Here is a 27,700-nt window from a genome sequence, read left to right as displayed (position 1 = left end):
GGAACCAAGTGGCATCCAACAGTGACATCACCCGTTGGTTTGTGAACTGCCATTATGAGGCGTCAGTTCTTGCTAGTTCGGAGCGGTTTGGAACCAGAAGTGACCATATTTGGACAAACTGGGGAGGAGCGCGCAGAGGATCTGACTCGACCTGATTGGGTACCCGACCAAATTAAGTTCCTCCCGCGATAGCGGAAACGTGACTGCATCACATGGATGTCAATCAAATAGACGTGCCCCAAAACATACGGCTGTTTAAGGCCTAATATCTAATTAATGATGGGATCATTTTCAGATGGATCACCAGAAAACGAATAAGAAGGAGTGACTTTAGAAAACGATACTATTATGACTTGTAAAACAAAATGATTGACTTTGTATTTCAGAAGAGAAATCAAATGGGAGTCTATGCAGCCAGAGCCTTTTTTTAAAACCAACCCCTAGTGGTCCTCAGTGGTATTGCAGCTTAAGGCTTCCGCACTGGCCTCACTTTTTAGACCAGAAGCTACATTGAAATTTGACATGCACTCTATGCTTACAACCAAGTTTTGACGGTGGTCAGTCGTGATATTTGCTGCAAAAACATCCCCTTCTCACCAAAAAAAAAAAACCTGTTGGCACTTCCAACAGGTTTTTTTTTTCTTTCTATCAGAAAGTTTTAATCCACAGTGGTTTCATCTCTCTAAAAAAACCACCTGGTTTTATTGACCTACTTTCTATATGAATTTCTATATGAAGTTATTTGCTGACACCATAATTTATGGCATGAATGAATACCGAGTATTAAGTGTCTCAATTTAATCTACTGAAGAACATGCTGCTGCTCCCGCTGTGGCACTAATCACCTCTCGTACAGCGGAGAGACACACGCGTCACTTTAAATAGCCTCCCCCCTCCTCCTCTCCTCTCCCCTCCCCTTCCTCCTCTTCCTCCTCCTCCTCCTGCTCCTCTTTGAACACGCTATGAGGCATGATATCCACTATATCTGACCGATTGAACTGTCCACCTGAACGGCTTACAAGACTTTGAACAGACGGGAAAGTGACAAACTTGGATCAAACTACAATCACGACCGCAGGTGTGGGGGGGGGGAAGTTTTTGAGGAAGGAAACTGCGACATAGTTTTTTTGTGTGTGTGTGTGTGTGTGTGTGTGTTTGTTTCCTTGTTTGTTGTTGTTGTTGTTGTTGCTAAAAGAAAAAAAAAAAAATGAGGCAAACCCGGAGTTGAAGACGGAAGACGGCAGCTCAGTGAACGACCAGCGAGTTATTTAATGGCGATAAGTACATGAAATCCCGTCAGCTGCGATAAGAAAGAGAGGACGAGAAAGCAGCCGGGACCGAGGGGGGAGCAGTTGTTTTTTTTTTTTTTTTGGCCGACATTACCTGCCGGGCGCACCGCGAGGAGAAGAAAGGTAAGTGTTTCTGCACCGTTACATGATGGACGATGCGGAACTTCAGGTTTGGTGAAAAGCCTCGATGGCTTAAAAAAAAAAAAAAAAAATCACACACTTCTTCCGAGGACGCAACACGCGCGCAAAACCGGGCTGCTATTTATAGGCAAGAAACGGGAGAGTGTCGTCCTCCCCGGCGGAGACGTATGTCAAGTTTTTTTTTTTTTAAACCGCGGGATGCCTATCAAAGTTGAGCTTGACACCGCCGCTGGGAGACGTTAAAGAGAAAGTTTGGCTAGCTAACAGGCCTTTGCTTGTCCAGATGTCGGCGGTATTTGTTTAGTAGCACCGCGATAAAAAAAAAAAAAAAAAAAAGCCGAGCGTTCAAGCCTAAAACCAACCAGGCCCCCAACAGCCGTGTTTGAGGAAATAACATAAGTTGTTTGCACGAGATAAACCGCCATTTCTATCGCCAGGGGTGCAATTTTTTTTTTTTTTTCATACGTAAAAAAAAAAAAGAAAAGTTTTTGAACGTAAACCGGAGATGTCGCCGACAGAGTTGACCCCCGTTTACTCTGTACACCAACGGGGTTGGGGAGGAAAGGGGAACCAGACTTAGGGCAGTATAAGTGGGTAGTTTGTAATGAGCACACTGTTTAGTTCTCTTTTGGTGTGGGGGGGAACTTGTTCCTGGTCCCATCTCATTGAGTCAGGCTGTCTGTTCCGCTATGTCCGGGAGACTCCCCGCTTGCGCCATGCGTGCGCACTCAGCCACTCCCTGTACGGGTTTACGCAAACAGCGCAGACAAGAGACGAACTCTTCAGTATGTTACACTTTACACGGGAGGATCAGTCAATAAAGCTCGACCAACAAAATGAAATGCAAGTTTTACTTTTAGTTTTTGAGCCTCCGACTGCCAACTTCTCAGTTTTCAATTCAAATGTTATTTATATTTGTAAATAATGTAAATTATGCAGTGTTTCCTAATGATATTGCAGAAGGGTTACAATGTAAAAAAGTGAAGGTCCAAGGGCAGAACCCTGTGGAACTCCATGACTGGAAAAGTCTTCGTTGATATGAACAAATTATAATTGATCTAATATATATGATTTGACTTTAGCGCATTCCCTTGAATCCCAATGACATGTTCCAGTCTCTATAATAAAACTATGTGTTTTCAGGTGTCAAATGCAGCACTATGATCTAGCAGGACTATTGATCTCCTCCAGTCAGGAACCTATTAAGGGAACTCAAACACCAGCAGGAGCAGATACTGTAAAACTCCTTCTCCTACAAAAGGCTGGTGTTTATCTGTCATGCATAAATGTCTCGGGATACAGGAATTTTTATTGCAGGTTATCAGTGCATACTTTGCTCGTAATGGAGCCAGATTGGGAATTAAGTTTCCTGTGTAGTACCGTGCATTGAAAGTTGTTTAAGTTTAGATCAAATACAGGCAGAATGTGTACTTTGCATTTCAGAAGTGAGAAGCACACCTGAGAGCCTCTGCAGCCCCGAGGTTGGTTTCCAGTTCCCTCTGTCAGACAGAAAATCCTCTTGCATGTTCACCTAAATCCCATAATTCAGGCCGAATGCAAACCTTTGCACTCATTAACATATTTTAATGCAATCCACAGAGAGCCCACTCTCTGCTCTCTGTTTGAAGCTTTTAAAAGACTTAACCTGATCTGCAGTCAGCTAAGCAGAACTGTGGACAGTGAGAGAGAAAGCGATACGACTTTCTTACGGAGAGCTGATTATTCCAGACGTTTGACATGTGAGGTGACAAACAGAAGAAAGCAGGCTTACTGAAATCCACACACTGATTAACTTTAACAGATAGGACAGTTGATATTTTACCACTGTCCTTTTTAAAGGCGACTTTAACCATCAGAACTAAGGCTGCCTGCACTGCTTTCGTAGACTTACAAAAGGTTAAAGTCCACACACGGATAAAGTTCCCTCTTAAATAGTTTCCATAAGAAAATGCCCATATTTTGACACAAAACCTGCAGAATCAAAGGTGGAGCAGTTGTATGATGATCTGACTCAAAATCTGCTGATCTGACATTGTGATGAAGTCCACAGGTGACTAAACGTTCTACTGAGGCGTTGCCGGTAATTACACTGAAGTCATCTCAGTTTATTTCACCACAGGCTGTTGCTGTTTTTGCAACCTTTTAACAAAGTAGTTAAACCCCTTTTCCGCTGCCGGTACCAGCTTGACTCTTGGCTGGTATTCCCAGACCCAAATTCACTGAACAGATGGCTCTGACCACCGTCCATTGGAAATTGTGTCCAGTTTTTGAATCCTAATGGGCGTATATAGTGTCTTATTTTGGGTGTAAATAATGGCTTATTTTGAACCTGTTGCAGCAGCCTTTAACCAATCAGCATTGACAAGCATATACCCTTCGTTGTCTCCAGAGACTCATCCACTGTTGGAACTACTTCAGCGTCATCATACTTAACCGCCTGTACTGGTCGCTGATTGGTCCGCCCTCCAGAGTAACTGAGCAGATCTTAATGCTAACCGGGTTTCCAAACTATAATCACAGAAAAGACTGACGCTGTGAGCAGTAGTGGAGCCAGGCTGGCTCGACTCTACTCGCTTTTTTGTTTTTCCATTGGACTAAATTTGTGCCTAGTACCCGGTATTATTTTTGGTATCACCTCCATAGAGGTTCCAAGCGAGTTGAGCCAATACTAAAAGGTGACGTGAAAACACTGCAGACCGCTGATTGGTCAAAGAGAATCGTCACAATCACGGTGTCACCACGGGACATCCTGCAGAAACCTGCCATTTTTGACAAGCCAAGCTACTATAGCGGACGCACGTTTTTATATTAACTGGACTACTTGATCGATGGCAACCTGAAAATCCACACTGTGATCAATTGAGGATGCCGACAAAAGGATTGAGCAGGTGTGTCGCATTACAGATGACCACAGCAGTTTCATACGGTATCACGACTACCGCATGAGGGGGGGGGGGGCCTATCTGCAGTAGACAACAAAGTCCAGAGAAGCACCTGATAACAAAAGCGAGTAGAGTATGTTAGAGTAAAGCCAGAACCAGAAGTGGAAAAGGGTCTTTGGACTGCTGCTTACATTGCTCCTTTTTTTTTTTTTTTTTTTTTTTTTTTTTTACCATCACACTCTCTTTAACCTTAAAAATATTAAAATACCTAGAAAATCAGTCATGGTCTTTTTTGTTAATAAGCTCAGCTACTGCAGTGGAGAATTCATGGATGTCTGCAGAAAGTAAATAGGACACATGCAGCTTATTCAGAGTCCTGACTAAGGAAGTAGATCACGTCACTCCAGTCCTCAGGTGTTTCCACCGAACTCCTCTGTGTCAGCGATATATATTACGTCATATTGCTGCTGGTTCATGGCACTCCCTGATTTCCTGCTTCCTTGTTAACTTGAGAAGTCTCAGGTCATCTGGGACGGGTGTGCTTTCTGTCCCAAGGGTTAAAACTAAACCTGGAGACGCAGCGTTTAGCTTTAATGCAGCACATACCTGAAACAAACGCCCAAAAGACCTTTTAAATCCAGGTTTGAAACCTTTTCATGTGATGCTGTCTTTTGTTAAATGAAATTTTATAATATTTTAGCCCATTTTAAATCCTGTTGATGCGTTTTTCCTTGCCTCATCTTGATGTCTTAGTAAAAAAATTTTTTTATTATTATTTTTTTTTAATCTTTTAAGCCTGCTGAATTGCCTTGTTGTTGAAAGGTCCTGCGTAAGAAAACATACATAGCCATTACTTCCATAGTTATCTGTGATGTAGAACATCACAATTGTTTTGTTCAAGAAATTTGCCTGTGTTGTAGTTTCGTCCCGTTTTATAGTAGAAACACATTAATGCTCTGCTAACAGTCGGGAATATCACGAGTTGTATTGCTCAAGAGATTATTAGCACATTCTGTATTAATTGTGCAATTTCCTCTTAAACTGAGGTTCAGTTTACTTCTGCAGCTGAATTCTTTGGGTTTTTGATTACACGGTTTTACAGCACAATAAAAGTCCTCCCCTCATTGTTTGCCCTTCATCTGAAGTAGGAAGTGGCCAGATTACGGAGCCTGTTGCAGACTCCGTGAGATAAATAACTTCCAATCAATACCCATTCCTGTCAGCTCTCTGCTTCCTCTCAGGATATGTTCACACCTGAGGTAGTGGCTGTATTTAACTCATGGAAAATCTGAATGAAAGCAGACATAATCTTCTTAGTCTTAGTTTCCTTCCTCAAATCCGTCTCTCTCCATTTTGTTTTTAGGATGTTGTCTTGGCTGAGAGAGCAGATATGGGCCGACTGGATCTGGTTTCCTGAAGGCCACGGCTGGGATGACTTGAAGGACCGTGACGGCCACGTCTTCCCTAAAACACAGGACCTGTGGGCCACTATACCCATCGCTCTCTGCTTCCTGGTCATCAGGCAGATATTTGAGCGGTGAGACTTGTCTCAGTATTATTTGCCTGTTAGCTTGCTTCCCTACGTGCCTGATTTGCATGTGTCTCTTTTGTCAAATATGAAATTATGTGTGCGTCTCCTCTTTCCAGGACAGTAGCGACTCCTCTGGCCTCTCTGCTGGGAGTGAGGGACAAGCAGCGCGTTCGTGCTCCTCCAAATCCCGTCCTGGAGTCCTATTTCGGCAGCACATCAAAGCAGCCCACACAGGTACTCATCCTGCATACATCAGTGCCTCATTGCTGTTTAATACATTTTGTATGTCCTTTGACAACAGCACGTCCTCAGTCTAATTATAGAACTCAGACGTGTTGGCATTTGAGGTGTAAATGGCCAAGAATGACAACATACAGCGTCTTCACACCTGAATCTCGTGTGTCGACGAACATCGTTTCACAACTCCAAACGTTAAATCCAGCGCCAACGCCGACTTCTTGTCCTGTTTTTGCTGTCAGAGCTCCATAGAGAGTTTAAGCAAACAGACGGGCTGCTCAGCACGACAGGTCCAGAGGTGGTTCAGGCGGCGGAGAAACCAGGACCGGCCCAGCAAGCTGAAAAAATTTCGGGAAGCGAGGTAGGTCAGGTTCTTCAACGAGACATCAAATTCATCCTTTCACGTCCTTCTAAATTTCAGATTTGATCACACTGCTTCAATTGCCAATTAACTTTGAACACAATCAGTGAAGTCGAAGGGAAATAATGTTTTGACGGCATTTTCTTGTGATTGAACATATTTTCAGTTCGAACAGGATTTTAAAAAGGTCCTGATGTGCTTACAGATTCTCTGTCACGTAACCAAACCCAACCTGTGTGGGGCCCTGAATAAACCTTGCTCCTTTTTTTTTTTTTTTTTAATTTTTTAAGCGTCAACTGTTAAGAGTCAAATGACTGAAACTTTTAGGTCAAGTCAGTTTAAAAATTTCCTATGCTTTGCTTCAACAAAAGTAAAACAGAGATCCTGTTAATCAATCCCTCTCGCCTTTCAGCTGCTATGCCGGACACTCCCTCATTGTGACTTGGCCCCATGGAAACCCACTGTAATTTCCATGTCAAAAATCTGGGTGTGATTTTTGGACTCATCTTTTATATTGGATCTCCAAGTTGCGTCCGTTGTCAAAGTCAGCTTCTTTCAGCTAAGAATCTTAGCTAAGGTCAAATCCTTTCTCTCCTCGAAAGACCTGGAGAAAGTTATCCATGCTTTTATCACCTCTAGACTGGACTATTGTAATTCTTTGTATGCTGGAATCGGCAAAAATCTTTCAGCACTCCTTCAGTTGGGGCAGAACTCTGCAGCGAGACTTTTAACTGGTAGACGCAGGCATGAACACATTTCACCGATCTTAAAATCCCTTCATTGGCTACGAGTCCAGTACAGAATTAATGTTTGTTTTTAAGTGTCTAAATGGAGCCACCCCAGTCTATCTGTCTGACCTGCTGCAGCCCTATATCCCACCTCGCTCACTAAGGTCTCTCAACCAACAGTTTTTAGTTGTTCCTAGGGCAAAAATTACAAACCGGGCCGACAGGTCCTTCTCTGTTGCTTCTCTTGTTGATTTTAATGTTACTTACTTTTAGTAATCCAGTTTTTTTTCGAATGCATGACTGCTTGTCTATGTGCAGCACTTTGGGCAACCTTTGATGTGTGTTAAAATGTGCTATACAAATAAATTTTTATTGCGTGATTGATTTATGTAGCAAATTTATGACCAGCGTGCTGCACAAAATCAAACGGAACTAAAACAAATCAGCCATTACAAATAAATCAAGCAATACAAAATGCAAAAAAACAAACATTAACATGATAAGCAGCAACATGATGCAATGCTATAAACATCCCAGTCATTGGTGTGAAGGCAGACAATTTTTTTTAGTTAAACAATAACAGTGGTTTATTGAGCCATCTCTTGTAAAACTTTAGTTCCAGTTGCTACTACAGGACATCAGAGATTTAATGAGCCTATATTTAACTGCTCTGTGGTGTACCGACAGGTGTCTCGGCTTTTAACCCGGACACATCCACTAAATGGGAGCAAGAAAGTCTCTAAAGTTGTTGCAGGACAACCCACAGTGACGAGATGATACTTACTGGACTTTTGCGTTGGAGAATGATGACAGCTGGTGCCGAACACATTGGATGTAACGCAGGTGTTTCCCTGCAGCTGTCGGTGTGATTCAAGGCTCTGTCTTATACCCGGCGCCAAGGACAATGAAAGTGTGTTTGATCATTTCAGACAAATACAGATGTCATTGTCCCATCCAGCACCCATGTTGTTTCAATAGTAAATGTACTAGTGCCTATTTGAGCGTCCATGAGCAAGTCAGGCTTAAAATGAGATATGGTCTGGCGCATTGTTGGTGCGTTGCTATCTTTTGGCCGTGGAAAGTGATTGACCAACAAAAAAACGTGCTCTTTAGACACTTTTATTGTTAGTTTATGAAGGTAGTCATGCAACGTGTGGATACTCTGTTTGTTACAGACACAAGGACATAAACATGCAAAAGATTACAAAGAAAAAGATTACAGTGAGAAAGATTATTATTGTGCATTCAAATTATCTGCTGTTGAACTTCCAAAGGTGACTTTAGAAACGCCCTGAATGCACTTGCGTCATGAGCTTTAGACCACACGCTTAGATTGTTAAAATAGTCTTTAACTGTTTATTTTGTTTTGTCACTTCACTTAATTAAAACAATTTCATTTAATTGGTTTAAATTAAGAACCTTTAATCACACGTCAAAGATTGATTATTTTCTCCAGCACTAACATGAGCACAGTGGCAGCAAGTCTTGGTGCTTCTTTGTTTGAATATTGTTTTTCCACATATCTCTGAAACCCAAAGTCTTTGTGCCATTGTTTGTGAACAGGTGGAGCAGTTTTCCAGTTTTGCGCTGTGAAGTGCTGCTTTACTTTAACGGTATTTCTGAGACGGTTGTGCATTTTCTTACAGTTGGAGATTTACCTTTTACCTTCTTGCTTTCTTTGCTGGCCTGGCAGTCCTCATCGATGTGAGTGGTTGGTCCCAATCTGGTTGTCATTTCTTACAATAAACAAAAAGAATCAGCATACATGTGATTTCAAAACACATGAAACTTACTTTTTAGAATTAGAAAAAGGTTTTATTGATGTAGTGGCAGCTGAAGAAAAGCATTTTTTTTGTCATTCTCCTCAAGCGTTATAAAGCATGTTTGCCACATATTACACTTTGTTAAGAAAGATTTGCGTCACACATTTTTATCCTGTAACCATAGTGGACACACAGTGGATGAAAGTGTTGTGTGGGGACCTTTAAACCATCACTAATACTCTGATAATCCATCTCCCCTCAGAAACCATGGTTCTATGACATGAAGCAGATGTGGGAAAACTTCCCGAAAATGGTAACCAATTTTCTTGTTTCATTATGAACTCATTCACAGATTGCAAAGTGCAGAACCTAGCTTCCCTTTTCAAAGTCCTTTATTTGTTTACCAAAGCACTAAACTGAATTGTAGGTAAAACTATTGCCTCTTTCTTTCTGTTCTCCCCCAGCCACTGTTGCCTTCCCAGTACTGGTACTACATGATCGAACTGGGCTTCTACTTCTCACTGCTTTTTAGTGTAGCATCAGATGTCAAACGTAAGGTAAGCGATACTGTTGTTCGCTCTCGATCCTTTAAAACCCCACAGCAACCTTCCATCAAGAGGGATCGCTCGGAGTGCATAAAATAATGATCTGTGCGGTTGGATATTGATTTCCCCATTATGTCCTGACTTTATGTATTGTGTTTGAGTGGGGCTGTCGGCATTCACAACGCCATTGAAGATAATGTTTGGTTCCACTAGTCCCTTCCCCCACACCTCTGTTTACTAAGTCATAATGAGTGCGCAACAAAGCAAACCGCCTCTCCATTTTGGGTGGGGGGTGGTGCTGCTGCTACTGCTTCCCGGGATCCTCAGTGAGTTAATGTGTGAGCAGAGCTCTGCGGGGAACGGACAGACCGATTGACCATTTAATCCACAGGTCTAAATGCGGTTGTGAAATGTGGCCGACCTCCAAGCCTGTCGGCCAACTGCGTGGCCTCCGCTCTCTGCCAGTGCTCATTTTATTACTCCAGCTCACAACAACATGCAGCTAAATCTTTTACACCAAAACATCAAGAGTTTTCCATCACGAACCATGTTGAAAATCAGCCTCTAATTTGAGGATTTGTTTTGTGTTATCGTTGAGTTTCTTAAGTTTCTTAATTTTTTTTTTTATACGGATTTAGGTTCCCTTTATAGCAGTAAAGCTCTATAATCTGCTACGTGCAGAGAGTTAATCATTTGTGAATCCAGCATCAAGCAGACTTGCGATTAGTGACCAATCTTTACAGCTTGATCAATAAGTGACCAAACACGTGTAGATTTGTTATTCTCACATCATCTCTTGTGTGTGTCTCTGCAGGATTTCAAAGAGCAGATAGTTCACCATGTGGCCACCATCTCCCTCATCGGTTTCTCCTGGCTGGTCAACTACATCCGGGCAGGGACATTGATCATGTTGGTGCACGATGCCTCCGATTATCTAATGGAGGTACGACAGCACGCTAACATGTCAGAGAAAAAAAAAAAAAGGGGTTTTCATTGAGGAAAATGGTTGTAATAAGCTTTTATTTTAATAAACTAAAGTAACATTAAAAAACAAAAATTTAAATCCAGATTTTTCTTCATACATCTCAAACAAGTAATTCATGTTTTTAAGAATTTAATCACGTTCTCACAGCAGTCCACCTGAGTAAAACTCCCTCCTGTCTTCATAGCATTTGCTGAGTAGCTCAGTGGTCATGTTGAAGAGCACTGGACTCCTCACACAGTTCACTGTCTGCCCTCTAGAGGAAAATAAATGAAAAGGTAACCCTCTGATCTCTTTTTTTTTTTATTTTTTTTTTATTTTTTCCAGTCAGCCAAAATGTTCAACTACGCGGGTTGGAGAAGAACCTGCAACTTCATCTTCACTGTGTTCGCTGCAGTTTTCATCATCACCCGCCTCGTCATCCTCCCCTTTTGGTATAGACACTGTTGCATCAGACTTTGCGTTACTGTATAGGAGTCACTGATACTCCTTTGTGATAAGAACATTTCAGTAATGAGCACAGAGCCGACGGGTTTTTGACTTACTTAACATGTTTTTGGTGAGAGTACAGTGGGATCTTTTTGGCAGCCATTCTTCACCAATTCGCCATGTGTCATTTGCATTTTCAGCAAACGCATACAAAACAAAAAAACTACGACGTGAGAATACCACATGTTTTAAAGAAGTTGAAGTAACGAAAAAAGGTTTTAATGCCTGGCCAAAAGAGAAAAGTCAAGAAGAGAAGACGCAATAATCGTACACATCGTCTTTGTAGTCAAAGTCTCATATACTGTGGTGTATTTCTCCGTATCGGAGAGCTGCATTTTTGTCTTCATTACGATGAACACGGTCACTGAACAATATATGTACTATAAATAGTCCCCAACAACTGCATTATTTGCTAAAAAATTCCGTGCTTGGCTGGTCTGAGATTTTACTTTGCCTTTTAGAATTAATAAGCTATTTATTTGTGACCTTTTTTTTTTTAAAAAAAAAAGAAGGATTTACATTGGGTAAATTGGTGTCAGGAAATCAAACTATTGCGAGACGGACAAACAAATTATTGGTTTTAGTGAGCAAAATATAGAAGTTCAGTATCATCTTTAATTTTCGTATTAGACTGCTTCCCAGGTTACAAAAAAAAGAAGAAGATAAATACAACTGTGGGTAACGGCCCCGGTCTTTTTGCATGTCACCTCCCTCTCTATGACAATAGCAGCTGTGTGTAAAAGACACAAATGCCATCTTTGGTGGGAAGCAACAATGAATGTCATGATTTATTAGATGTATTGGTGCTCCCTTTAATTTGACATAATACTCATATCCTCTTTAATATATCAGCATACAGGTAGTTGACTTAAACCTACTCTTCCGAGTCATATTTTATTCCGCAGAAATTTGTTAAAACCTTTTTTCTGACTTTTTAGTGGAAACACAACAACAGACCCATTGTGTCCCCTCCTGGCCTCCGTCAATGGGCTGTTGAGGGTGACTGTAGGTGCCTCTGACTGGACTCTCTGTTCTGCCTTTGTCCTCTCATCCAGGATCATACACACGACGTGCGTGTACCCGCTGACTCTCTACTCCCCCTTCCTTGGCTTCTACTTCTTCAACGGGCTGATGGTAGTGCTGCAGATCCTGCACGTTTTCTGGGCCGCTCTCATCCTACGCATGGTCGTCAAATTCCTACCGGGCAAGGTCAGAATTATTTGTATTATTTTTAAACGAACACGCAATCGCCTCAGACCAGCACTTGTGCAAACTTTGTCTTGTTTTTACCTGACAGGATATCGTTGAGGACGAGCGGAGCGATAAAGAGGAGACTGAGTCGGAGGATGAAAATGACGAGCGCAGGGAGAAGTCTAAAAACGGCCACGTGCAGAACGGCCACACAGTCCTCAACAACAACCACAGTAAGACGGACTGATCGGACAGTGAGAGCTGGAGTTGAGGCTGCATGAGGAGTGACGACGGGCACTCACCTGAAAGCCAAAGAACGGGAGCGTGGCATGTTGAACGGGGCAGCAGGCAGCGCGCGCACGCGCGCGCACACACACACACACACACACACTCTCATAAAAATATACACACACTCATATCATCCTTTCTGAAACCCCAGTAGTCCAGTGTGGATAACTTCACCTCTCTGTGGATTTAACTAAATAAAATGAGAGCGGAAGACCGCAGCGGAGAACCACAATGATCTGCTAAGCAGCCGAGTGGTTTTCTCTTTAAGCATTTCTTTCCCTCGTTTCTCTCCCCTCCGATGTCTTTTGCTATTCGCCAGGATTTTGTGCTGTTGACCAAGTTGCCACATGCCAAACCTGCCTGCTTTGTAGCTTTATGTTTCACTACTGGAAGTCTTTTCATGAGATTAGGATGTTTTTTGTTTTTTTTTCCAGTTAACACTCTTCTAAGTATTACTGCCCTTAAACTTGACTGATTCTTTTGCTCTTAATAACCAAACAGAAGTCGGAGACATTGCGACGAGCGCTAGTGTGAATGTGACGGTGTGCTTCCGTGGACCAGAAGTCTGTTCACTAAAGTCCAGAGTTTCAGTTGGTAATTAATCAGTCCAAGTATTTCAGCAGCCATTTTGTCACTTTGGTTCTTGCCAATGGTTCTGAGGAAATGTGTTGTTAAAATATATTTGTTCCAGTGAGGCTTAAAATGAAATAATCAATGATAAATAATACTTTTTTTTAACGGTTTTGAGAGGTGCTACATCTGCCACCTGTACTGGAATGTGCCTTTGTAGAAGTTTGTCTTAAAATGCTTTGAGAAGCAGAATGCACAGAGACCGTTTTTAAAAGTTTTTTTTTTTGTTTATGATGAAGATCTTTTCGTTGTATGATTTTTACTTGTACTTTAAGTTTTAATTGTTTTCAAGTCCCGTCGATGGTTTAAATTTGGGAGCAATTTGTTTTGAGTTTAACCCAAAACAATCAGTAACGGTTTATGAATTATTTTATGGACTGGAAGAGTCGATAGCATTTCCATTCAGTGTTGTTTTTTCCATCCATCCAAAGATGCACTTTATGGTTTCTTCTATAGAAAAGCATTGACAAAAAAAAAAAATCTAGGACACAAGCTCATAAATAATATTACATTCAAACTGAAATGTGACTTCCTTTTAGTTCCGAGAGGTTTGGAGTCTTGATTTAAATTTTGTTGAGTATTTATTCTCCTTATTATCTACACACGATTTTCCTCTTTGCCGTTGTTTTGGTTCATTTTGTTTATTATATAAAAAATCATTTCTAGAGGAAATCTTAAGTAGAGGTAAAAATAAAACACCAAAGTATGGTTTACATTTTCTATTACCTTGTCATTTGCAAGTGCCTTCATCATTTCCAGTGTTAGTTGAAAAAAAAAGAGTAATTTCTGTCCCTTTGTCTGTATTTCTGCCGTCAACACATCCAACACTTCACTCGTTCTCTAACGTTCCTGAATGCCTCGACCAATCACCCGCAGCTCCCTCTAAAGAGCTTGGCTTCCACTGAAGTGTTTGTATTCTGCGTTATGCGTTGCTAAGATGTCAAATCATAATGACAAAGATGATAAAGATAATTGTGGATAACCATTCTGTCTCTCTTTTATACATTTGAATCTGAAGCAACAGTTTAAAGGTTTCAGATCTATCAAGGTTTTATTGAATTATATGAAAAATGAAGTTCGCACCAAAGCAATAATACAAAGAAGTAAGTAAAAAGAAAATAACAGAAAACATTATTAAAAGTCAAAAAAAATTCTAAGGACTCCTCATAAGATTTTTTTTAGAATTAATTGATTATTTTTCACACAAAAATGCCAAACCTCGACAAGATTCTCGGCAGTGACTGAGATTCTTTGGCTGGAAAAAAATAAAAAACAAAAACATACAATTTTTCATCAGTTGCATGCATGATGTGCCTTGAAAATAAATGAGTTGCATCTTGTTTTCTTTTTTTTTTTTTAACTTTAACTCCTTAATGACTGTAAGTTATTATTAATAATATCATTTAATCTGTCAGATGTTTTTTTTTTTTTTTTTTTTTTTTAATGAATGGATTTCTTATTTGGCTTAAAAAAATAAATTAAAAAAAACTTTAAAAAGACAATGACAGTTGCAGGTCCCAAAGTGATGTCTTCTGATTTAGTTGTTTTGCAAAACATTATAAAATCCAAAGACTTAAATTTCAATCGCATAAAACAAAAAGGCAATAAATCCTTACAAAATAAGAGAAGTAAGAACCTGAATTTTTTTTTTTTTCATTAAAATTGTTTTCCACAAATGTTTCTATCAGTAAGTCAATTACCTGATTGTGTTGCCACAAAAAAGCTTTAAAACCAGGGGAAAAACCTCCAGAAATAATCAGTTATAGTGCAAAGAAATGTTTCCACTACACTGAATATCTGATATTTGTAACCATTGTAAATCACTTTTAAGATGGCTTGCATGCATGAAACAGCTATAAAAGAACAAGTTGAACAAAAACCTCTTTCTTGTGTCCACATCTCGTGGCCTTCATCAGTGCTAAACAGCAACAAAAGCAGTACAAGTAGCAGAAGCAGTACTTCGGTTGCCCATTCAGTCCATTAGTTCTACTCAGTCCTGTTTTTATCTTTTCTACTTCTGGTGGTTACACGAAAACAAAGACCTTGATTATCCTCATTCCCTCTGACATTTCAAAGACTGATACAATTTTGTAAATCGGAGAAAGTGTCGTGCTGTCTTTGGACAAAACTAAAATGATCCGGGCCGTCATTTAAATTCAGCAGCCCTGTGGAAGTGGGCTGCAGAAAGTCTGGTATGTGTGTTATACATCAGTCATTGGTTCTATTGGTATAGAGTAGAGCTGAGGGCAGCATGGAGCTATTACAATATCAGATGGCACTGTAGTGGTGACTCACCAGCTGGCACATTCTGGGGATGATCTTTGTTGTCAAAAATATCTCTCCCAGTTTCAGGTAAAAAAAAAAAAAAAAAAGTTTGAGGCTGAAAGATTTTTATTTTTTTTCTCAGCCACCCTAAAAAGAAACCAGTTTATGTTTCTTCCTCCTTCCTCTCACTCTCCCACTACAGTAGTTTGGCCGCAACCTAAAAGGCCTTCTTGGCTAATTGCATATTGAGTGGGATCACTTTACCTCCGTGCCATGCACTTCAGCCACCACACTGTTCTTGTCACTGCCAACCTCACTGTAACAATCTCCATTTTAAAGCGGCAGGGTCAATTTCCACCCTGCTCCTTTGCATCTGGCTCTGCAGTTTAATTGCTAATGCATCTCCTGTTTCTCCCGCTCCGAACCGAGTCTGGGCCTTCCTGTCCACGCCCCCCTTATGTGTCCTGTCCTACTCCTCCTTAAATCTTTGCCTTTCCTTTTACATTAAGTTGTCTTCCCCCTCCCCCCCACCTTTCTCCTCCCCTCTCCTCCTCCTTCCTCTGCTGCCTTTTCAGCCTAGTGAAATGAATATGAGGTCATTGTCGCCCGAGGTGCCTGAGTTGTGGTGGTGTGAATTGATGACAACCATGAAGGTCCTCTTGACAGGAGAACAAAAGCGGTGGGGTGTTTGATTCACTTGTGAATTGTGTAGACCGTTATTCAATTCCTGCTTAAGTATTAATAAAGGCTTTACATGCCAGGGGGAGGTTGGAAGGTGCAAGTGCATGCTTGTGTATCTTGCATGCTTATGCATGTGTCTTTTGAGCACGTGAGCTAATCTGTGGGCTGCTCATTTTTCTTGTGATGATCATGAAAGGGGAGGACAGTTCAGACTTTGGTAACTGATGACTGTCTTATGTAACTTGAGTAATAAGGAACCTCAGAGGAGACGAGGATGCTATGAAAGCTTTTCAAAGGTTTGGGCAGGTGGTGGAGAGGCTCTGCAGCAGAACACCCGGGTCACTGATGACCGCACAGGAGCTATGGTGAGTTTGAAACTATATCTTTAAGATTAATAAATAACAACTATCTAGAGGTAATGCCAAATAGGACTTTAAATGTATAACAACATTTGTTTTTCATCCCATACGGCTTTAATCATTATTTTAGATTATTGATATAGACTTCTTCACAGGCTGATGGGACTGATTGTACTTTTTAACATAAAGACAGAACAATATTTTTTGAAAATCGTGACCAAGATATAGTCTAAAGTGAGTTTTTATAGCGTAAAAATCAACAGTGAACTTCCTCTGCTGAGCAAACCGTAATGGTGACATGGTTTCGGACTGACCTCAGTTCTACTGTATTATTTGAACTGCAGGTTTTATGAGCTGACATATACGCCAATAAGATGCCAGTGCAGTGATCTAACATCAGCTTTAGTTTATTAATTTCCCTGGATTTTCAGATATTTTATAGACCAAACATTCACTCCCAGGTAATTAAGTATTAAGTAGTATTAAGTTTATTTATTAAAGCTCCTTTCGCAGAACAAAGTTACAATGTTCTTCATAAGTAACAGTTTATAAAACAGCATAACACATTAATAAAACAGTAAAAACAGGAAGAAGTTTACAAAACAGTTAAAAAAAAAAACAGAAAAAAACAATAGCAAAAATATTTAGAAAAACAAACAAAAAAACAAGTAAAAAAAAAACAGTAAACAGCAAATTATGAGAATGACATCACTATTACTCAGTCATGAAAATATGTGAAAAAAAAGTCATGGTTAAGTGTGAATTCAGGGGCCTTTGTGGCATTTTTTTGTTTGTTTTGTTTTTCCTTTATGTAGTTGCACAGTGAAGATACAGACAAGAGAGGGACAGGGAGAGACGGGGAGAGACAGGACATGCAAGACGTTCCTGACCTGAATCCAACCACAGACATTTGCAGTTATATTTATTACATCTTTCTCTGGGCCGGCAGTATAAGATTATAATGTTAAGAGCTGTTTCTGCATTTTGAAGCTTATTTTAATCTCCTTTATCTTTATCTTTCTTTTTGATTTATATTTCTGGCACTAAGTCATCACCACCATCACCGTAGCACATGCGCACAGACGGCACTTCCTAAAGTGATGGTGCTGAACTGACGAGGAGGAGAATCGTTTAACGAAGGATCAGCTGTTATCTTCGCCCACATGGACCAGGCTCCTCACCCTGCACCGCAGTTTGAGGTGGACGTGGACCTCGGCTTCGCACTCTTCTTCCTCGTCCTCCTGTGTTTCTTCCTCCTGGTGACGGTGGTGCGCTGTGCCCAGACGGTGATGGATCCTTACGGCTCCATCTCCACCTCCACCTACCAGGAGGAGCAGATCAACTGATCCAGTGGAGAGAGAAATCTGTCACTAACTAAGACTCGGCAGCAAAATTAAGATCACAGCTGTATGGATACTTCAGAATACATGAAGTCTACATGAGACACAGAGACTAGTCCACTTTGAACAAAAAGTAATCATAACTACACTCTGATGGAAGTGGGGACATGCATCCGGTTGTATTTGAGTGTTTCCGACTTGAATTCCTCTCGAACAGCGGATGGATGGATTACAGATAATGATGCCCAGGGGCCAGAGGCATCAAGGGGCCCTACCTACCCAGAACCTATGTTTCAAGTAAAACAAGATCCATTTCATTGGAAAGTCAAAGAGCTGAGTCGACTCACTCCTGCTTCTCTTGATGATATAAACCGTTTGATATTTTTCTGCCAATCTTAAAATAAATCCCATATACACAGCTACATTCATACTGAAGCTACCGTCAGCCTGAATGAAAATATTAAAGCTATCATACAATTGGTAAAAGAGTTTGAATGCCTGTTAATCTTTGAAAAACGGTCTGTGAAAGGAGCAACTGCTATAGAAAATGTTTCTCCTCAGAGTCATGAACCATCCCCCAAAGTGTTATTTTGATAGACTCATAGAAAAGTTTGCGATAATGGTCATGGTAATGAAGCGAACAGTTACCAAATAACATTGCATTTGTTGTTTTATACAATAAAGCATGTGAATGCAATGTAGACTGAGTTTGTGACATTCTTTTGGAGAGTGTCCGCTATCAATCAAAAATAAGCGACTTTGGTTAATCCGGAGCTACGCTCCAGACCAGTTCATGGTGCTGATGCATCATTTTATTGTTTGCCAACCATCACGAAACTATAACAAGAAGAAGAGGACGGAAAGAGCCTGAATGTTGCAGTTTACTTCTGTATGGACATGCAACTGAGAGGATAAAAGAAATCAAATTTCTGGGGACTGCACTTTGATAGAAGGCCAACGTGGTAATTAATGTAATGCGTTCCCTCTCAGGAAGCACATGGGATGCTGGCCAAGACACAATTAATGATTTACATGAGTATGAGAGGACACAGATTAAACTATGGGTGTTTATGTTACGGAACAGAAGCCAAATCAGCTCTCAGTACATTGGATGTAGTGCAAGCAAAGGCACTGGGAATATGATACGTGGGTTTCCATGCCACCCCAGTTCCACCTTCACTCATAGAAATGGGAGAAACTCCATTGGGAATACGATGACTCAAACTGGCAATAACGACACATGGTACAATTGCTTTTGGTGACAAAGTAATGGAAAGGCTAAAGAACAACTGAGAACGTATCTCCAAATTTATAATAATGGAACCTAAGACCCTAAAACTGGAAAATCCAGATTTGGAAATTACAGAATGACTGTCTGAAGGAGTTTTGGGGTTTTATCACTGAATTAATGGCTATGATATCAGTGTTGAGAAAGTGAAGCCAAAGTGAGCTGTCATGTTTAGATTCAGCTTCATTTTGTATGACATTTTGGGATTGAAAGGTCGGAGCCTGGACAGACTTTGTGGTGGAACTGAGGATTGTGTGACTGAGCAGGCTGGAGGTTCAGTGGGGTTTCTTTAGGTGTCTACCCATGTGGGGGGGGTGGAAGGGAATGCGGTAAAAGATATGGTGCTAAAAAAAAAAAAAAAAAAAAAAGCACTGAAGAAAGGCAAAGATGTGAGACTGTTTATTAGAATATGTCCATTATCAAGAGAAACCCAACAACCACGTGGCAGAAAGATTGGGAAATCAAAAGAAGTGGCTTCACTATTTTGCAATGCAAAGTCATGTAAAGAAAGGACCGTTATTAAGAGAGAAAGAGAAAAGGCACATAGCTTGTATGACTAGACTGAGCCAGAGACGGCGTGGGACTTGGCAAACATGAGGATGGACTTCAGAAAACAACAAACTATGAAACACTTCGAATACAACTTTTAAATATAAGAAAGAGAGATACTGAATGCTGCTACTTGAATCACAAAGGCACAAAGATGATCACAATGAAGAGCTGAATCCCACTAGGACTGTCAAAGTAGTCCTCCGAACTGCAATCTAACTGTAACCTGTAGGGGGCAGCAACGTACTGAAAGACATCCAGTCTGCCGGAAGTGCAGAAAAAGAAGAAGAAGAAGAAGAAGAAGAAGAAGAAGATGAAGGTCTCCGAAGAAGCAAAGACGACAACACCGATATGTAAAATGGAGGAAATGGTTTAAGATTATCTTTTGTATGACACTTATTTAGCAGAACAAAGTTGCACGACCTTTTGTACAATTGGAATACAACCGTGATGCGAAATCACGAAGACTATTAACCGGAGTGTTTCTTAAACAGTTTGTATTTTCAGTACGAGCTTGTATGTTGTTAGCCTGATCGCTATCTTCCTCGACTACCAAACGGCAGCTTATTTTATTTATTTATTTATTTTTTGCACGCAAAATTTTCATTTGCGTCTTGCTGTGACCAGAATTTGAAACAACATCAGGTAAGCTGTGTTTTTTTTTTTTGTTTTTTTTTTTTCGGTTGAAGTATTTATCGCTTTTTTTAGTTTTAAGTTTCGACCGTAACTCACAAAGTCAAAAATGTCCCAACGACTTTTACATCCGCCGAACAACGACAGCACCAATAAATCTTAAACACGAAGCCATACCTGCCGACATTGTGTGTTTAAAATACGTTACATCCACCGTTTACATCTGGTTTCTCCCCCCCCCCCCCTTACTACGATGACATTTACTGGATTTTAATGCCCCTGAAGTCCAAATAAAGTTCTCTATTTTATATTTTTGTGGTTTAGTTGAGACGTATTTTCTGGTTTCTTTAGTCCTCCGTGATAGTAAGACTAAATACTTGGTTGTTGACTGGTTTTAGGCTGAACCTTGGTCTTCTGGATACCATTTTTTGCACCATTTGCTGACATTTTAAAGACCAAACAGCTAATCTGTTATTCAAGAAAATAATCGACATCTAAACCAATATTCAAATTAACCTTTTTTTTGTTTTTTGTTTTTTTTTGCAAGCCTCTAAAATATCAGTAGATTTTCTACACCACATTCACAGTAAGAGATTTATTGACCATGGCAGTATAAATGTTTGCACTCTAGTATGCAATATGTGTCTTCACATCTCGCATAATAAAAAAACACTGCGGTCATATCCCTTTATGTAATAAGATGTTTACGTAAGTTAAATGTTGTTTTGTTTTTCAGCGGTTATGGAGGTGGATGAGTTGGAGCATCAGGAGTCCGGTGGGAGGCTGATAAACAACTCGGAAATACAAATAAAAGTAGAGGCTGATGGTAAGTACCAAGGGCTGATTTTTTTTTTTTAATTTTAAATATTTATTTATTTATCAAAGTGACACAATTAAGATCCAAATCCACATATATGAGATGCATCTGTTTGAAAATTGACTCGATCAGTTAACTTGTTTTTAATAGGGTCATTCGTTAATTTTCCACTAATTTAATAAGTAATTGTTGTAGCACAACAATGTCTGCTGTAGGTTTTTTAATTGTTGCACATCAAAATAATTTTATTTTTCTTTGCAGAAAGTATGTCTATATCCACATGCTCATTCATTCCCAAGATAATAAAATGTGACAACGACTTGGAACTTCTCCGTCTATCAAAAAACCCGGTGGTAGTTTTGACGAGACTTCCTGATTATAAGATCAGCGCTCTGCGACCACCAACGCCTCAGCAGTTCTATAGTGAAGACGAATCCCTCAGCAGCTCTGACTCTGATATGCTGTGGAAACCAGAGGACGATTCTAGTGATTGTGATTTTTCAGCCTCCAACAATAAACCAAACACTTCAAAAGTCATCAAATGTGAAACGGTGAATACCCCTGAATTGCCAACAACCAGTAACAACAGCAATGGTAAGGCCACACAGATGTTCCTCACAGATGAAAACTGATGGTAAAAAAGAAAATACTTTAAAACGCTCAAGGACTTCACAATTTCACATTTTGTTTTCCACAGTAGTAGAAGAAGCACCCTTGGTTATATCATCAGCATTTGCCCATTCCTCCAATGAAACCACGAAGGTTCGTCCTAACTTGCCAGAGGAAGAAGTCAAAGTGGACATGATGGTTCTGGCCAAGAAGAGAACCATGAGATGGCAACGAGGGAAAATACTGGATATAGTGACAAAAGGTAAGAAAATACTGCTGCACATACCCCGAAAGAATTATTTGGAAGAATAAGAGCTTTTAAGAAGAATATTATAAGCGTATTGAATTATGGGTTATAAGTATCAGTGAATGATGTTGTCAAGTAATTCATCACATTATTTAGATATTTAATCATTGAAGTCATCTGCAAATGTGCAGGTTTTGCTACTTTTCTCTTTTTTTGTTTGTTTCAATATGAATATCTTTGAGTTTTGGAAATTTTTTGGACAAATTCAATTTAAGGATGTCACCTTGGACTTTGTGTGACTGGTTGCATTTTTTAAATATTTTATATTATAATAATATAAAATGATATATAATAATATTTCATAGAATAAATAATAATTTATTGATTAAAAACAACATTTTTATCAATAACAGAATCCATTTCTGTTTTGTTTTTTTACATATTCATGCATAAATGCAGCTTCCACATATTCCTCTCACAAATAATTATTCTTTTCACTTTTTTAACAATTAGTAACTACAATAAGGTGGAAAATGAAATAACTGATGATGATTTGACCAATTTTATTCACTGATATTTTGTTTTTGCAGAAGGTGGACGGTTAAAGTACAAAGTTGGTTATGAAGAAAAGGGGAAGAGACTCGTTTCCGGGCACCACATCGCCTTCGACGCCTCACCGAAACTGGAACAGCTGTTTGTCGGTGCCCGGGTCGTGATTCGGTCTCCAAATAACAAGTTCCGGTTCCGGCCCGGTATTTTGGCCGAGCTCCCCAGCAGAAAGAACCGCTTAAGGTGTGTAGTTGAACGAGTATTTCTTCGTACTTCTACGACTGAATACCTCACAACTCACTCCTGAAAGTCCAAATGTAAAAGTTTGATTTGATGGAGACACATTTTCATTTTACAGGTTCTTGGTCTTTTTGGACGATCACACGCCGGTCTATGTTGCTTTACCTTTACTTCACCTGGCCTGCAGACCATGTAAGTTTTACTGTTTTCATGCTGAGGGTGTTTGCTTACACTTGTAAATTCTAAACTCCTGTGCAGTGCCTCCATTTACAAAGCGAGACAAGCCTTTATTTGAAACAGGCTTGGATCAGAGATTGGCCTTTATTTCTTATTTCCATCTTATCTTTCCGTTGTGTGATTTGTGCCTGTTTTGATTTGGTCCTCTCAAACAGAAACAAGGTTTTCATCCACTGATTTCTGCAGATATTCTACATTAAAAGTGAACCATGAAAAGGAGGCATTATGTCCTCTGTGGTGCTTAAAGGTTTTTGTGAAGTGTCTGTTTAGGAAATGCTGAGTTTCTTTGACAGAGCCTCAAGGTAATCAAAAAACAGCAAGATGGAAGTGTTTGCAGAGAAAGAAAACAAACTGCCTATGAAGATTTACATAATGCAGAGTTAACAGTATGTGCTATTACGGTGCAGGTCTTTTCACCTGTTGCTTACCTATTGTGTACACGATAACAGATAGTGCCGTCACAGTACCCGGCGGAGGTTTCAGTAGCTCTGACTGGTTTTCTGTTTTGTTTGGATCATTTATGAGGGGCGATCAAAAAGTTCAGAGACTCCTCCTGTTTGTTCTGTGTAAACGGAGTGCCGCACTGTGACACGCACAGAGTGAGGAGGAGGTCCGTGGTGAAATTGAAAATATGCACAAAAACGAGTGATACTCGGGTGCTGATGGCGATTAACTGACATAACTTGAAATAAGTCCTCCCAAAAGTCAACACTTCCCCGTGCTGCGTGCACGTCACTGTCCTGCGAAACTTGGAACTTTTTGATCACAACTCGTATACATAATTCATCAGACAGTAATACAAGTGACAGTGCCACAAGTGTTTACAATTTGAACACAAGTGGCCCCTGGGTGTAATCGTAGTGTAATATACTTTCCGACACACCAGAGTGTGACAGACTTTTTGTTTTGTGTTTTTTCAACAGTAGAAAACGTCTTGGACGACATTGTTGACGGCCCTCACAAGACCTTCATGAAACAGTACCTGAAGGATTGGCCGTATCCTCATTTAACTCAGTACAGGGTTGGACAGACCCTTAATGCTGAATTAAATGAAGTCCAGCAGAGGTGTGAGGTGCAGGTGGTCGACTGCAGCTTGATTCAGGTTGTTTTTCAGGTCAGTGTCTTTCTTATTTGTGTTTACATTTCTTTAAGTGGATTTTTAACTGGTTTTAAGACACGTATACCCGTACCCAACAAATTAGCAATCACAGAAACAAAGGCACACAAAACGTCCCACCCCAAACCAAACCAGTCAGCTACATGTGCTGCAATATAGGTAAATTATAAAAATGTAAAACAGGAATAAAATGGGAAACAAGACATACAGATAAAGCAGTCAGCAGCTGTCTTCTTGCTGCTGACTTTTGCAAAATTCCCAAAGTCTCCAGAACTTGACTGATTTTTGATTTGGATCATAAAGTGCTGATATCTGTGATATCCGGTAGTGATGGGCATCTGAAGCAAAAATACTATTTGGAAATTGCTGAGAAATAATCAACTATTAATCGACTATTCCGATAAAAACAAGGGAAATAAGGAAGAACAGTCACATACCATTTTTTTTTTTTTTTTACATTTGAACAACTATTTGAATATTAATCAAATCTGACCCATCCTCAATATCAATATATTGACTTTTAGAGACGACGGCAGCAATGTCCATTTTTTCGGTCAAAATAAAAGAATTCTTAACAGAGATTTTATATGTTTATACTATTAATGGTCTTCTCATGTCATCTTTGTGAATGCAAGTTTATAAAAATTAAATTAAATATCTTTATGTCACACTCAGGAAAACCAACAGAAGGAGTGGATCTATCGAGGCTCCTTACGACTGGAACACATGGCTCGGTTTTTGGAATTGAAAGAGACCAAGGAGAACTCTAACTAATAATCCACAGAGACAGGTAAATAATTAAGTGGCTGCATTTAAAGTTCCTCACTGGCATTGATTAAACCCATAAAAATGCAGCTTTCTTCATCAAAATGATATATTTACAATGTTTTCCCCCCCAAGAAAAACCTCCCCTAATGCCTTAAGATGGCCTAGATGTAACTACACCTACGCCTTTGTTCATAATCCACCGTTCAGCTTCCCACTGCGGCTCGAGCTGCAACACAAGGACAATTTAACAAAAGCTGGAGTTTCATTGGAGGGTGTCTTTAAGAATATAGATCACCTTGGAGGGATGTGCCATTGGATTTTATGTAAATGGAACCATTTCACCCCAAAATCCAGTTTGAAATATGAGAGTGCAATCAACTATTCAAGCATTTCTGTTCCAACATGTTCCAGCCTCACGCAGTTTTTTTCTTTTCTATTTTAGTTTTAGTTTAATTGTACAAATATGCAGATATCATTAATTGGTGAAATATTGCATCCCCAAATAAAGCTGCGCATCATCAGCACAGAAGCCATGTTAAAGTTAATAATTTTTCAATTTGTCCAGAAATGTGAAATTAGCTGCATACAGCTTTTGGCAGCACATTCAAGCAGCTGTGTTCAAACAAGCAAATGTGCAAGAATATGTTTAACAATATGACAGCCCGAACGAATTTATGATTGAAACGTTGTATTTAATCTGTGCTTGTGCACTCGTATCTCTCGTATTAGGGCACATTACAGAACTCATGTAAGCCACGGTTAAATATTCAATTCAATTTTATTTATATAACGCCAAATCACAACACAGGTTATTTCATGGCACTACATATGATCTCTCTTGTTAAAGCCCGTCAGTACTCTTGTTGCAGCATTTTGCATCAACTGCAAGGTTTTTAATACATGTTTCCATTTTGGTTTAAAGGTGAAAATGTTGAAACATTTTGAAGAAATAAGAGAAGAGCCATCTTCAGTATTAATTCAATTTTTTGTTATGCATGATGCACTGCATAATTGAGACTTTGGGGAACCTCACTGTAAATATGTTTTATGATAATATTTTCATATACTTGGTTTTCATTATTCAAATCTGGAAATAAACTGTTCCAATGAAAAAGTCTTTTTTTCTAACATCCAGTTTGATTTTCTACAATTTCCTTGCTTTGTTTAGCTTCACTTATCCATTCTTTGTGTCATTCTTTTGTTTCATTGTGAGATAGTTCTACATTGTATATTAGTTTATGCTCAAGTACCCTTAGCGTCATTTCCAGAGTATGAGATGTAAATAAAATATTTTACTTTCTCATTCTTGTTTTACTTTGTATATTTTTCAGCTGTGTGATCAAATATCTCAAACACTCCAAGTGCGCAGACCTCTAACTACCTGTTACTTCAAAGAAAAATCAGGATTGTCTTGTTTTTAGATATCTAACCTCCGTTGTTTTGTATCTACACTTCTTCCACCTATTTACATTATGGAGTCCTTATGAATGAAGCTGAGGGCACCACAGTAGAATTTTGAAAATAAAGCTTATATAAGGGGTTTCTTTCTTACTTTTTTTTTAAATTAATGGAGCTCTTTAGGTTATGTTAATTTGTATAAAGATATTGTGTAGATGTACAACCATTTTATCAGGCAAAATTGATAAAACCAGTGCAGTCTATAATATCTGCAAAAATCCTTCTGGTGAAGGCTCAAAATAAGCACATTTTCTCAAACACTACTACAGTAGATTTTTGAGGTACTTGTTCTTTGGGTGTTTCTTTTTTACTTTTTTATTTCTACTCTACTATGTTGTGGAGTCGAAACACTGTTATTTTTCTCCAAAACATGTATTAATCTGCTCAATGAGAACTTTTATTTTTAATGATTTAAGTACAACCCTGTTTAAAAAAAACAAAAAAAACTAATTTGAGGATATGCAAATCCTGTAAGTCATTGAAGCTTATTTCTATAGCACTTTTTCACAGTCATAAAGTGCTTTACAAAGTAAAAATAAGATACAAAAGCGAGTTAAAAAGATATAGTAAACCATATATAAAACGCATAGTCCACACTTAGTCGAATTACAAAGACCCAAACCCCTTTGTAAACAGGAATGTCTTTACTGACAAATGTTAATACATACAGTGGGTACGGAAAGTATTCAGACCCCTTTAAATTTTTCACTCTTTGTTTCATTGCAGCCATTTGCTAAAATCAAAAAAGTTCATTTTATTTCTCATTAATGTACACTCAGCACCCCATCTTCACAGAAAAAAAAACAGAAATGTAGAAATTTGTGCAAATTTATTAAAAAAGAAAAACTGAAATATCACATGGTCATAAGTATTCAGACCCTTTGCTCAGTATTGAGTAGAAGCACCCTTTTGAGCTAGTACAGCCATGAGTCTTCTTGGGAATGATGCAACAAGCTTTTCACACCTGGATTTGGGGATCCTCTGCCATTCTTCCTTGCAGATCCTCTCCAGTTCCGTCAGGTTGGATGGTGAACGTTGGTGGACAGCCATTTTCAGGTCTCTCCAGAGATGCTCAATTGGGTTTAGGTCAGGGCTCTGGCTGGGCCAGTCAAGAATGGTCACAGAGTTGTTCTGAAGCCACTCCTTTGTTATTTTAGCTGTGTGCTGAGGGTCATTGTCTTGTTGGAAGGTGAACCTTCGGCCCAGTCTGAGGTCCAGGGCACTCTGGAAGAGGTTTTCTTCCAGGATATCTCTGTACTTGGCCGCATTCATCTTTCCTTCAATTGCAACCAGTCGTCCTGTCCCTGCAGCTGAAAAACACCCCCATAGCATGATGCTGCCACCACGTTTCACTGTTGGGATTGTATTGGGCAGGTGATGAGCAGTGCCTGGTTTTCTCCACACATACCGCTTAGAATTAACGCCAAAAAGTTCAATCTTGGTCTCATCAGACCAGAGAATCTTATTTCTCATAGTCTGGGAGTCC

General features: G+C 39.6%; 2 protein-coding genes across 3 annotated transcripts; both read left to right on the top strand.

Moving 5' to 3' along the window:
- The first annotated feature begins 936 nt into the window (after positions 1-936).
- LOC138214440 (ceramide synthase 2-like) lies at positions 937-14,559 on the top strand. Its single transcript, XM_069176068.1, has 11 exons — positions 937-1,412; positions 5,676-5,849; positions 5,960-6,077; positions 6,323-6,441; positions 8,816-8,873; positions 9,195-9,245; positions 9,397-9,489; positions 10,292-10,420; positions 10,787-10,893; positions 12,004-12,157; positions 12,246-14,559. The coding sequence occupies exons 2-11, from the start codon at positions 5,677-5,679 to the stop codon at positions 12,384-12,386; spliced, it is 1,143 nt and encodes a 380-aa protein (XP_069032169.1). The 5' UTR covers positions 937-1,412; position 5,676; the 3' UTR covers positions 12,387-14,559.
- A 5,271-nt stretch (positions 14,560-19,830) lies between these two features.
- On the top strand, positions 19,831-26,059 carry LOC138214849 (histone-lysine N-methyltransferase SETDB1-B-like). 2 transcript variants are annotated; one of them, XM_069176682.1, is made up of 9 exons: positions 19,831-20,184; positions 20,909-20,998; positions 21,251-21,583; positions 21,687-21,860; positions 22,436-22,637; positions 22,753-22,826; positions 23,795-23,985; positions 24,664-24,778; positions 25,679-26,059. In XM_069176682.1, exons 2-8 carry the CDS (start codon positions 20,914-20,916, stop codon positions 24,760-24,762), a joined length of 1,158 nt encoding a protein of 385 aa, XP_069032783.1. In that variant the 5' UTR covers positions 19,831-20,184; positions 20,909-20,913; the 3' UTR covers positions 24,763-24,778; positions 25,679-26,059. The 2 variants fall into 2 exon arrangements, with proteins under 2 accessions (XP_069032783.1, XP_069032784.1); XM_069176683.1 differs by having other exon boundaries at positions 24,889-26,059.
- The last annotated feature ends 1,641 nt before the right edge of the window (positions 26,060-27,700 follow it).

The sequence above is a fragment of the Embiotoca jacksoni genome, unplaced genomic scaffold (genome assembly GCF_022577435.1).
Source record: "Embiotoca jacksoni isolate LCO1_2020_lvr unplaced genomic scaffold, fEmbJac1.0.p SCAF_7, whole genome shotgun sequence".
In the NCBI taxonomy this organism is placed as follows: domain Eukaryota; kingdom Metazoa; phylum Chordata; class Actinopteri; family Embiotocidae; genus Embiotoca; species Embiotoca jacksoni.
The sequence above is the reverse complement of the archived record's forward strand: the minus strand, read 5'-3'. Positions and strand labels throughout refer to the sequence as shown.